This window comes from Pelobates fuscus, chromosome 2 (assembly GCF_036172605.1).
Source record: "Pelobates fuscus isolate aPelFus1 chromosome 2, aPelFus1.pri, whole genome shotgun sequence".
Classification (NCBI taxonomy): Eukaryota; Metazoa; Chordata; class Amphibia; order Anura; family Pelobatidae; genus Pelobates; species Pelobates fuscus.
This window is the reverse complement of record NC_086318.1, coordinates 403356694-403370341: the sequence shown is the minus strand read 5'-3', so window position 1 is coordinate 403370341 and position 13648 is coordinate 403356694. Positions and strand designations below refer to the sequence as shown.

Here is a 13648-nt window from a genome sequence, read left to right as displayed (position 1 = left end):
CCATATGTAACTAAAAAAAACAATAGTGCTCACTGTGATAAAACCAGGAGAGTGTATAAAAATACCAAATGGTTACTCACATTTATTTGGGCAGACACACTGCTCAATGATAGGGCGTAAGTGGTATAATCCCCACCAAGGATGCTTTGGAGTAGTATCTCTGGAACAAGTAAAACTCCGATGCCAGGTAGTAAAATAATAAAAATGGTAAAAAAAAAAAAAGATAAAATGGCTAACTCACAACAAAGAAACTTGTCAAAATACCTTTATTAAAATAGTTAGTTAAAATGTCCACAACGCGCTTCTCCCCTTAGGGCTTTCTCCACTTGAGTATTGTTGTTTATGTTACATATGGTCCCCATCTGAAGAGATATCTACTTACAACACTCCCTCACGTATCCCATAAGTGGGGATTATACCACTGTACAGCTAGTTTTTAGCTCTCAAAAACGTGAGTAGGACCATATAGACCATTTGTATTGGCTGCTACCTATTTGGGTTTTATTGCACTATTATATTTTCTTTTCTCTTTCATACGGATCTGACGAACCCCTCGATCCCACTACTCCATAGACGTCTCTACCTCAGATAGAACTGTGATTGTACTCTCATCCCAAGGTTTTTACTGGACTCTTTTTGGACTGTTCTTTATATTATATATATTATTTTGTTATTGTTCTCGCTCTGTATTATATATCATTGTTAATTTCTATATTACTACTTACTATATTTAATTGTACATATTATCTCTGTGGCGCCACCTTTTTCTACTACTTTATACCTATATACCTATAGGCCCTGTGAGGGAGCCCTATCCTTTAGGTGTGCTGCCTTTATTTAAGTTTTTAAGCTCTGATCCTTCTGTACACTTTTCACTTAATTACTATAACTCAGTTATGCCTTTACGGTGATTAGCTGTTCTATTTGTATAACGATTGATCCCACCCACAGGGCAATCCAGATCTGAAATGCCAGACCAGTCCTTTCTGCATTAGATATTCTATCGTTTTGACCTCTCATGTCTTCATCAGTGAGGCATGGTAACACAGACTATGTATTGCAAAATCTTTCCCAAGAGAAATGGAATGTGTAGAATGGAATGTAGTATGTGATATAATTTTTCATCATAATAATGTCTCCATAATGCCGAGGGGACATTATTGTTCCCTAAAACACACTACACTATTATGTATCTTTTTATATTGCACGATCATTTTAAAGTAAAGGTTAATGCTTAGTGAGAGTGGTGTGGTTGTGTAGGTGTTAATGTTTAGTGATAGTATGTACAAAAGTTAAGGAAATGCAGAGGTTAATGTATAATGTACTGTGGAGGGGTTGGAAGACTTTGCTGTAACATGTCCTAGTGCTACTTGAGATTAGTAGGAGTTACAGTCTTGGGCAGCAACTATTTCATCTGGTGTGAATAAAATGGCAGCAGTTGTCCCTTTGGAGTTAAACGCTAGCTGAACTCGGACTGACAAGGACATGTATGTCCAGGTTCTGTCTATATTAGGTCCCCCAGACTACACAGAAGTGATCCATGCATTATTAACATTACCCATGCAATTATTTCACACAAGAATAAGAGATGGGAGAGGGAGAACGCTTGGATCCTTGTAACATTTTGTGTCTATCAATCCAGATAAATCGCACGTTGTAGCACTACCAGAATAAAGCCATATTGAGCATGTGAATGCTGCATTACCGCTTCTCTCTATACGAGCCTCTTGAAGCAGGACTTTGCTTTCGAGCAAACCACAGCAAAAGCTGAAACACATTTTGGACTTTTATCATTCAGATCCTGCAGCCCTCTGATGTGCGGACTTGTGCGTATTTAGTTTTTAAATGCTTTTGATCAGCCATGTCTACATCTGTTACTCTCTCTTTCACTACTTTCATTATTTTTTTTTTTTTACTACACAATCCCCTATTGAGTCTCCCATAGAATGTAAATGAATATCAGTCACATGTGTATATTTTCGCCTTCTTTAAAAAGTCTCTTAAGAAAATTCCTAGAACTACCGGAGGCATTTGGTTTGAGTTTTAACCCTTGCAGGTGCAGATTCCAGCTAATGGTGATTGTGCTGGTATCATGAAGGTTTTATGCATTGGGCTGTTTTATATGCTTTGTTCCTTTTAGATTTTTTTTGTTTTGAGTTAAAAAACATAGTAGGAATTTAAATAATTTTATAGTTCATCAAAATAATAGAGCATATTCACTGAAGAAATTGTGTGTCTGTCTATCGAAATGCCCACAGCCAAATCTTGAACACTGCTTCTGCAGCAGGACCTTCTCCTCCAAGGTCTCTCCACTATAGTCACCAGAACCACTACAGTCACCAGAACAATAACAGCTTAATGTAGCCTGGACCTCCAGGTATTTTGCTGTAAACACTGCCTTTTCAGAGAAAAGGCTGTGTACATTGATGCCTAGGGACAACTCTAGTGGCAGTCACTCAGCATAGAGATGCTGAACTGTCTCCATTGAGATGCATCCCTGTGAGGAGATGCTGATTGGACAGCGCGGCGTTTGGCTCTGCCACCACCCCGCCTCCAGGATTGTTGATCTTAGCCAATCTAATACTTTCCCATAGGAAAGCATTGGTTGGCTGAGATTGTCAATACTTCTGTTCTCCACACAGGAGGCTGCCAAGGGCGAACCCGAGCAGCACTGGAATAAAGGTACGTGTTATGCTTATTTAAGAGGACCAAGGGGGGACAGCCACCTAGTGTAGGTTTTTAACACTGTAGCATTCCTAATGTCAGGGCCCTATTTAACCTTGCCCTGCAGAAAGTATGTCCCACGTAAGTGGATTAATCTCAAGAGCAGGCATTTGGTTACTAGAGCAGGACAATGGGGTACATTGACTCTGTGGCAAGCTAATGCAATGTATGATCATATACTGTACCCCATTTTTTTTTCTAGGTGAGGTGTTAATAAATAAAACTACTACATTCTGTGAGACTTGAAATAGCTATTTGTGAATGAGTGAGTGTGCTGGATATTGTATGAATTGACCCCGGCAGCACCCTATAATGTATGCATGTTCAGTTGAGTGCAGCCTCTTGGTTTCATTTAATAAATATATATATTTGTTTTTGCATCCATTGATCTGCTTTTTGCTCTGGCATCTCCTAGAGGCCCTTGTAGTCACTGTCACTTTTGTTTTTGGCCGTGTATCAAACTCTGCTTGGATTAGAGATTCCACATGGCTCTTGCCGTCCAAGAAAATAAATCAAAATTATTTTGGTTCTGGGTGAGATGCCAGAAGACCCCCACCCTTCATTGGATGCCTGTGCCTTGACCTATACTTCAAATGACCTGCTCACTTAGATACTTCCTACATTTCCTTCACCTCCGCTTGGCTCTAGGTCAGGGTTGTGCATTGTTGCTGAACTACAACTCACGTGATTCTTTAAATGAAATAGATACCCAGAGAATCATGGGTGTTGTAGTTTAGCAACATTGGGAGGGCCAGAGTTTTGGAGAACCCTGCTTTAGGTAGAACTGGGAATTGCAGAGGGGGAGGCCTGGATGGGAAGGAGTGTGTTACATTATGGATCTTCTTAACTGGAGGAGGTGGAAAGAACTTTATTCCACATGTCACAACCCGTAGGTTTTAAAGGGTTACTCCAAGCACCATCACCACTTCATTGATTTAAAGTGGTTGTGGTGCTTTGAGTCTGTATGTGCAACGATTTATTTTTATTTTGATGTCTGTAAACCTGAGAACAATCATTTACAATGTATTCAAGTAAGTCTGATTTATGTAGTATTTTTTTTTGTGTGCTTTTTTACATACTTGGATTATAGGGTAATAATGGAAATAATCCTATATTTCTCCTGAGCCTCCCAGCGGGTTTGAACAGTACATAACTACACATTTTTCTATATAGTCTTTAAAGGACAAGGTTCATTATTAGCCAATTAAATCCCAATATCTTAGTCCCTAAAGTCCATCAAGCAATGAGCTGTGTGTTTCACTTCTATGGTATATGCTATATCATTTTATATCTTGTTGCTGGTCAGAGGATGTGTGTGTGCCTTGTTTAGGATGCATTTTATTTTAACATCCTGAATAGACTGAAACATTATTCATCTGACCTGTAAAAATGTGCGTTTTTAAATAGAAATGAATCATGGTAAATGCCTTTTTAAGCAGTTACATGTCTAATGCTAAGCAACTGGCACTAAAAGGAACTAGCAGTGACACAAGTACATGTATGATAACCTGGACAGCCTATTGGCTCTGACGAATGGCACTGCAGCAATGATGCAAATGTTAATGACGGTGTGCCATGGCTAATCCTGCCTCAGTGCTCACTGCATCAAACTACCCTGCGTGAGCACAAAATGACCCAGCTCATTGCACAGATACAATTAAATATGTATAGCACCAAATTGATCTGCAGCGCTGTACAATAGGGGAAAAAAAGAAACAATTCTAACAAAACAAGTTTGACAGACATGAACAGTAGCTGAAGAAAGCCCGGTCCAAAGAAGCTTACATATTTCAAATGATGGTAGCACCTCTCTATAACCTCTCTATAACCTCTCTGTATTGGGAGTGGCGCCAATATTCTCATAGCATCAAAATCATTACAATGAGGTGCTGCTGTTAGGGTGCTTTGCATGACCCTAAAAATACCGGCTATAATAAGCTTTTCATTTAATCATATACCCTCGATGGGGATGGATGCTTCCTTCTAACCAGTGTTGGAATAGGACAGTCACATTTTTAAGGTTGATTAGAACACCTTTCATTGTAATGCTAAAATTAAAGACCATAATAATTTGCAGCTCATTTATTTTTCTATCTTTAGGTCCATGCTTTAAATATTTTGCGTGCTCTTTTTCGTGACACGCGATTAGGTGAAAACGTGATTCCATATGATTCCACGTGATTCCACAATAACAGCTTAATGTAGCCTGGACCTCCAGGTATTTTGCTGTAAACACTGCCTTTTCAGAGAAAAGGCTGTGTACATTGATGCCTAGGGACAACTCTAGTGGCAGTCACTCAGCATAGAGATGCTGAACTGTCTCCATTGAGATGCATCCCTGTGAGGAGATGCTGATTGGACAGCGCGGCGTTTGGCTCTGCCACCACCCCGCCTCCAGGATTGTTGATCTTAGCCAATCTAATACTTTCCCATAGGAAAGCATTGGTTGGCTGAGATTGTCAATACTTCTGTTCTCCACACAGGAGGCTGCCAAGGGCGAACCCGAGCAGCACTGGAATAAAGGTACGTGTTATGCTTATTTAAGAGGACCAAGGGGGGACAGCCACCTAGTGTAGGTTTTTAACACTGTAGCATTCCTAATGTCAGGGCCCTATTTAACCTTGCCCTGCAGAAAGTATGTCCCACGTAAGTGGATTAATCTCAAGAGCAGGCATTTGGTTACTAGAGCAGGACAATGGGGTACATTGACTCTGTGGCAAGCTAATGCAATGTATGATCATATACTGTACCCCATTTTTTTTTCTAGGTGAGGTGTTAATAAATAAAACTACTACATTCTGTGAGACTTGAAATAGCTATTTGTGAATGAGTGAGTGTGCTGGATATTGTATGAATTGACCCCGGCAGCACCCTATAATGTATGCATGTTCAGTTGAGTGCAGCCTCTTGGTTTCATTTAATAAATATATATATTTGTTTTTGCATCCATTGATCTGCTTTTTGCTCTGGCATCTCCTAGAGGCCCTTGTAGTCACTGTCACTTTTGTTTTTGGCCGTGTATCAAACTCTGCTTGGATTAGAGATTCCACATGGCTCTTGCCGTCCAAGAAAATAAATCAAAATTATTTTGGTTCTGGGTGAGATGCCAGAAGACCCCCACCCTTCATTGGATGCCTGTGCCTTGACCTATACTTCAAATGACCTGCTCACTTAGATACTTCCTACATTTCCTTCACCTCCGCTTGGCTCTAGGTCAGGGTTGTGCATTGTTGCTGAACTACAACTCACGTGATTCTTTAAATGAAATAGATACCCAGAGAATCATGGGTGTTGTAGTTTAGCAACATTGGGAGGGCCAGAGTTTTGGAGAACCCTGCTTTAGGTAGAACTGGGAATTGCAGAGGGGGAGGCCTGGATGGGAAGGAGTGTGTTACATTATGGATCTTCTTAACTGGAGGAGGTGGAAAGAACTTTATTCCACATGTCACAACCCGTAGGTTTTAAAGGGTTACTCCAAGCACCATCACCACTTCATTGATTTAAAGTGGTTGTGGTGCTTTGAGTCTGTATGTGCAACGATTTATTTTTATTTTGAGGTCTGTAAACCTGAGAACAATCATTTACAATGTATTCAAGTAAGTCTGATTTATGTAGTATTTTTTTTTGTGTGCTTTTTTACATACTTGGATTATAGGGTAATAATGGAAATAATCCTATATTTCTCCTGAGCCTCCCAGCGGGTTTGAACAGTACATAACTACACATTTTTCTATATAGTCTTTAAAGGACAAGGTTCATTATTAGCCAATTAAATCCCAATATCTTAGTCCCTAAAGTCCATCAAGCAATGAGCTGTGTGTTTCACTTCTATGGTATATGCTATATCATTTTATATCTTGTTGCTGGTCAGAGGATGTGTGTGTGCCTTGTTTAGGATGCATTTTATTTTAACATCCTGAATAGACTGAAACATTATTCATCTGACCTGTAAAAATGTGCGTTTTTAAATAGAAATGAATCATGGTAAATGCCTTTTTAAGCAGTTACATGTCTAATGCTAAGCAACTGGCACTAAAAGGAACTAGCAGTGACACAAGTACATGTATGATAACCTGGACAGCCTATTGGCTCTGACGAATGGCACTGCAGCAATGATGCAAATGTTAATGACGGTGTGCCATGGCTAATCCTGCCTCAGTGCTCACTGCATCAAACTACCCTGCGTGAGCACAAAATGACCCAGCTCATTGCACAGATACAATTAAATATGTATAGCACCAAATTGATCTGCAGCGCTGTACAATAGGGGAAAAAAAGAAACAATTCTAACAAAACAAGTTTGACAGACATGAACAGTAGCTGAAGAAAGCCCGGTCCAAAGAAGCTTACATATTTCAAATGATGGTAGCACCTCTCTATAACCTCTCTATAACCTCTCTGTATTGGGAGTGGCGCCAATATTCTCATAGCATCAAAATCATTACAATGAGGTGCTGCTGTTAGGGTGCTTTGCATGACCCTAAAAATACCGGCTATAATAAGCTTTTCATTTAATCATATACCCTCGATGGGGATGGATGCTTCCTTCTAACCAGTGTTGGAATAGGACAGTCACATTTTTAAGGTTGATTAGAACACCTTTCATTGTAATGCTAAAATTAAAGACCATAATAATTTGCAGCTCATTTATTTTTCTATCTTTAGGTCCATGCTTTAAATATTTTGCGTGCTCTTTTTCGTGACACGCGATTAGGTGAAAACGTGATTCCATATGTCGGAGATGGGACCAAAGCTGCAATTCTTGGCTTCACCTCTCCGGTCTGGGCGGTAAGTGTAGTTTCTAATTACATTATTTTTGCTTAGGATGAACATAGATTAAAGTAAATACTATTATTTGTGTTATGAAAATGTTTATATTTGAATAGAGAAACTGGACTGATTTTAACTTGCTATCTAATGTATAAGCCATCAATGTAACCCCATAAAGGTTTCGAAATATGTTTCACAATTTAAAAAGACAAAATACTGTTTTATTTGGAAACATTAAATGGTATACACTGTTACCCATTGTTCCAAATACACAAAAACAGTCTGGCGGTCCTTTTGATGCAAGAAAACTCCCTTTATTGCAACCTAGTGATGTTTAGGCTGTGATCACACATCTGATCAAAAGAGGGGGTTTACACACTTACCCCAGTTAAGTAAATGTTGTTGTATAACTACAGATGTGGGGGGGAGACATTTTTAAAACTTGCAAAAAAGGGCATTATATATTCATAAAAATCTGCACTGCTACAAAATATTGTTGCAGTGTACAAATCTGATCAATTGTGCGATTGTGATCTTTCTTGTATCAAAACAAGTCCTGGGCATTTCTGGTATATTTAGTCATACATGTTGAGTCCAAACTTGTTAATTTGTATGTGCCAGGCTCAATGCGTCGGCTGTTTAGAAACTACACCTGCTAGATTTCACCTTGTTTAACATAATCAAAGCTGTAAATACTAATTATAAAAAGAAAAAGGAGCGGCAAAGTCACCGATAAATGGTCAAAATATGATACCGATCAGTGTTCATTTGCTGAGATGTACATTTGTGTATAGCAGGTAGCACTTCAGATTGGTCATCTGTTCCTGAAACTGGTGAAATTGTTAAAGCCCCAATAGGACCACTAGCAAACTTAAAAATCATGGATGTAGTTATTTGACATTTAGCATCAAGGGACAGTACAATTTAAAATTCTTAAGCTATGGGATCGGTTAAGTAAATCGGGATTGTATCTAATGTCTGTGGATACGTGTTTCGGAGACACACTACTTGAGTAATCAGTGCTCTGCTCCCTTTGACATCACTAATATAGTGAATGGAAAAAGCTGTCATGTAAAAACAGGATCAGTTTTCTTGGGTAGGAGAGGCAAACAGGACTGCATGCACCCCCTGGGACAGCCGAGTTGAACATTGGGATCACTGCAGTTATCAGTAGAAAGAATCCCTCACAGATTAGGGTACCTGTATACATTCTATCATTTAAAAATATATGTGTATATTCTTTATTTAGCTTGAGTAGTGCACATTTACACAATAGCAATAACAGTTGAAACAACGTTTGGGACTTAACACAATTAAATGTCACTTGTATTACATGTTAGGTTCAGGGCCATAGGCTCTCTGTTATACTATGGTATTTAGATTCATCCTAGGTAGGTTCTGTATGCTTGTAGCCAGTGTAAAGTAACTTCTGTCTGGCTTCCTGGTGCCTGTGAATGGTGTGACCATCAAGTGTTCCATTCACCTTGTGTATCTGCCTACTGCAGAGGGTGTATATGGACTCAATTGTGTCCACTCCTCAAGTATTTGTACCGGACTGGGTGTTTCCCTTTCTGGACTGTGTGAAAGAGGAGAAGTAGATGAAGAAAGATAGGTGGTATGGGGAGGGTAAGAGAGGAAAGAAAAGGCAAGGATCAACTCGTTGTGGGGCCCGCCAAGGTAGTGTAGGCGTGGGGTTGCGCCCAGGCTCCCTCCCTCCTCTCCCCCCTCAACCCTAGGTCCACCGTGCTGCAACAGTGGTTAGGTCAGGGGGTTTCCCATGGTTCCCAGACCTTGTTAAAAGTTTTGAGCGTACCCCTGACCTAGGCGGTCAGTTTGTCCATGAGGTGTGTGTCTTTTAGTTTTATTCTGACCATGTCTGGAAGGGACCTCTGGTCTTAGCCAAGTTTGAGCAATCGACATTCTGGCCGTTATGGCTATTTTGTGAATACGTTTTTGCTCTAATCTAGTCCATCCGTCTAATGGTCTAGACAGTAAGAGTACCCATGGGTTGGGCGTCAGTGGTCTATGGAGTATGTTCGGCACTCCAGATATTTTGGATTACACCTCCCATGATGCTTTGCCAGCATTATGGATGTAAGAGCACCATGGGGGATGTAGTCCACAAAATCTGGAGTGCCGAAGGTTGCTATCCCTGCTCTAGGGTCTCACCCAGCTCTGATTCCCATTGGTCTATGTATTTGAGGCTCCCCCAGTCGGTAGTGTTAGTGCATAAGTGTGAGTAAAGCCTGGTGATGAGGCCTTTGTGGTATGTTTCCGCATCACAGATCTTTTCAAAGAATGTTAGCTGTGTTCTGGCTGCTTTCTTGATATGTGGTTTTTGGGCAAAGTCCCTGACCTGCAGGTACCGAACGAAATCAGAGGATTGTAAGCTTGTTCTTCTAGTTTTGAGTTTGTCATATGTGACCATGATGTCTCCTGTATATAGTTGGTAAAATCTTTGGAGTTCAGCGTACTCCAGTCCCTTAAATTCCCTAAATCTCATCCCAGGTGGGAATGCTCTGTTACGCCATATGGGCGTCATTAGGGATTGTGGTGTTGTGAGTTTGTATTTCTGGGCACAGTTGTCCCAGGCCCGGAGAGAGGACAGTACCGCTGGGCAGTCGATTCTATGATTGCTCTTTGGTCGCTGGGGAGCCAAATGTGGAATTGTGGGATGTCGGATCCCATTAGTGCAGCCTCTCTCCAGTCGTCGGGTGTAGAGTGCCACAGTGTGATTTGCACTAGTTTTGCCGCAAGGAAATAGTGGTGTAAGGGGGGAGTCCGAGTCCTCCTGCTAGTTTTGTGCGATATAGAATGTTGCGTGCCACTCTATCTTTTCCCTTGCCATACAAAGTTGTCTATTGCTTTTTGAAGCGGATCAAGGTCTTTCTTTGTCAAGTATATGGGTAGGGCCTTGAATAGGAATAATATGCGTGGGAGTATGTTCATTTTCACTAAGTGTATCCTGCCCAGCCATGATATAGGTTTGTTTATCCATTTCTCCATGTCCTCTCTATTAGTGTTTGGAGTGTGGGGGTGTAATTGAGTTGGAATAGTTTAATGGGGTCAGCGGGTAGGCTTATCCCCAAGTATTTGATTTAGTCTTGTGCTAGGTGGATCTGGTACGTGTCCCGTGTTTGCTGCGGAGAGAGCTATTGGGAGAGCACTAGATTTCTCCATATTAATTTTATAGCTGGAGAGTGTGCCATATTCTGTTAGGATGGTCGATAGGGCTCGCATGGAGCCCCCTGGTCGTGTCAGTGTGAGGAGAATGTCATCCGCTATGTCCACCCTGTGAATTTCAGGATAATCTCTGATGGTTTGGAGTAGAGGCTCCAACGTCAATATGAAAAGTAAGGGTAAGCGGGGGCATTCCTGTCATGTTCCGGTCAAGGGGAAGGGTCTGATGTCAGCTCGTGTGAGTTTTATTTGAGCTGCTGTGTTCGTGTACAGGGCTTTAACTGCCGGGGACGTACGGGTATGGGAAGCCTAAGTGTTCTAAGAGAGTGAACCTGAAGGGCCACAGGACTCTGTCATGCGCTTCCTTGGCGTCCAAGGACCGTGCCAGAGAAGGCGTCCGAGATGTTGTTAGCTTCCAGATGAGGTTTATATTCCGGCCTGTATTCTCAAAGAGCTGTCGTCCGGGGACAAAACCCAACTGATCCACTTGGATCAAGCGTCCATGGTATGGGTTGAGATGCTCTGCCAGGATCTTGGCAAATAATTTTGCGTCATGATTAATCAATTAAATGGGTCTATATGCGTCTGGCAGCAAGTGGTCCTTCCCAGGTTTGGGTAGCAGTATAATATTTGCTAGGGCCATGTCACGGTTTGGTGCGCTTCCTGTTCTAAGTTAATTAAAGAGAGATTTTGATTGTGGTGTGAGTTCTTCTCTACACATTTTGAAGTAACCCCCATGGAATCCATCTGTGCCCAGGGATTTGTTACTTTTGAGGGTGGGTATTGCCCTGTTTATTTAGTCTTTCGTGATCGGGGTTGCTAAGGCCTATACTGACTCGTTAGGAAGTTTGGGCAAATTAATCTGTTGGAGATAGGCCCGAATGCGGTCTTTTGCCCTCGGTGGGTTGACGTCGTTTTCCGCTGAGTGATTGTATAAGGATTTGTAGTATTTTGTAAATGTTCACGCTATTTCCTGTGGGGAGTTTTGGAGAGAGCTGTCTCTATTTGCTGTGATGTGGGGATGTGTATGTCTAGGCCGTAGAACATGTGCCAGCATAGTATCCATCTTATTGGATTTTCATAGAATGTCCATCTGGACCATGTCCAAGGATCGTGCCGTGTCTTCTAGAAGGATATCTTTGGAGTTTTAGAGCCCGTATTTCTGCAAGGGTCCATGGGGTAGGATCCGTTTTGTGTTGCTGTTCTAGTTTGCGACTCGAGTTTCGAGGTTAGTAATTTGGTTTTCTGCTGTTTACTGTGGGTAGCTATTTTGATTAGGAACCCCCTAATCCACGCTTTGTGTGCCGCCCATACTGTGGCTGATGGCACCTCAGGGGTTGTATTGGTTTGGAAGTAAGTGGTTATTTATTTGCGTAGTTGTTGTAGTTTGATGGAGTCCTTGAGGAGAGAGGCGTTCAGCCTCCATGTCCACGGAGACCACGCCCTTATGTTGCCGAGGGTGATGGTTACGTCAGCGCGGTCTGACCTAGTGATGGACCTGATATCTGTCTGCAAGACTTCGTGCATTCCACGATTGTACAGATACTCCAGTCTCTGCTGTGGAACTCTGCAGCTCCTCCAAAGTTACATAGAAACATAGAATGTGACGGCAGATAAGAACCATTCGGCCCATCTAGTCTGCCCAGTTTTCTAAATACTTTCATTAGTCCCTGGCCTTATCTTATAGTTAGGACAGCCTTATGCCTATCCCACGCATGCTTAAACTCCTTTACTGCGTTAACCTCTACCACTTCAGCTGAAAGGCTATTCCATGCATCCACTACCCTCTCAGTAAAGTAATACTTCCTGATATTATTTTTAAACCTTTGTCCCTCTAATTTAAGACTGTCCTCTTGTTGTGGTAGTTTTTCTTCTTTTAAATATAGTCTCCTCCTTTACTGTGTTGATTCCCTTTATGTATTTAAATGTTTCTATCATATCCCCCCTGTCTCGTCTTTCCTCCAAGCTATACATGTTAAGATCCTTTAACCTTTCCTGGTAAGTTTTATCCTGCAATCCATGAACCAGTTTAGTAGCCCTTCTTTGAACTCTCTCTAAGGTATCAATATCCTTCTGAAGATAGGGTCTCCAGTACTGTGTACAGTACTCCAAGTGAGGTCTCACCAGTGTTCTGTACAATGGCATGAGCACTTCCCTCTTTCTACTGCTAATACCTCTCCCTATACAACCAAGCATTCTGCTAGCATTTCCTGCTGCTCTATTACATTGTCTGCCTACCTTTAAGTCATCAGAAATAATCACCCCTAAATCCCTTTCCTCAGATGTTGAGGTTAGGACTCTATAAAATATTCTGTACTCTGCCCTTGGGTTTTTACGTCCAAGATGCATTATCTTGCACTTATCCACATTAAATGTCAGTTGCCACAACTCTGACCATTTTTCTAGTTTACCTAAATCATTAGCCATTTGACTTATCCCTCCTGGAACATCAACCCTCTTACATATCTTGGTATCATCCGCAAAAAGACACACCTTACCATCAAGACCTTCGGCAATATCACTAATAAAAATATTAAAGAGAATGGGTCCAAGTACAGATCCCTGAGGTACCCCACTTTTGACAAGCCCAAGCTTCGAATATACTCCATTGACTACAACCCTCTGTTGCCTGCCACTCAGCCACTGCCTTACCCATTCAACAATATTGGAATCCAAACTCAAAGATTGTAGTTTATTGATAAGCCTTCTATGTGCAACAGTGTCAAAAGCCTTACTGAAATCTAGGTAAGCAATGTCTACTGCACCACCCTGATCTATAATTTTAGTTACCCAATCAAAAAAATCAATAAGATTAGTTTGGCATGATCTCCCTGAAGTAAACCCATGTTGTCTCTGATCTTGAAATCCATGTGTTTTTAGATGTTCAACAATCCTATCCTTTAACATGGTTTCCATCACTTTCCCCACTACTGAAGTAAAACTTACTGGCCTATAGTTGCCCGACTCCTCCCTA

The 13648-nt window shown here is 41.3% G+C and overlaps 1 protein-coding gene across 1 annotated transcript in view; it reads left to right on the top strand.

The window, feature by feature from the left end:
- Window positions 1–13648, top strand: part of THADA (THADA armadillo repeat containing) — a 519919-nt gene that overhangs the window by 103142 nt on the left and 403129 nt on the right. Inside the window, exon 25 of the mRNA XM_063443899.1 lies at window positions 7390–7512. Coding sequence (XP_063299969.1) covers window positions 7390–7512 — 123 coding nt within the window. The remainder of the gene's footprint in view (window positions 1–7389; window positions 7513–13648) is intronic.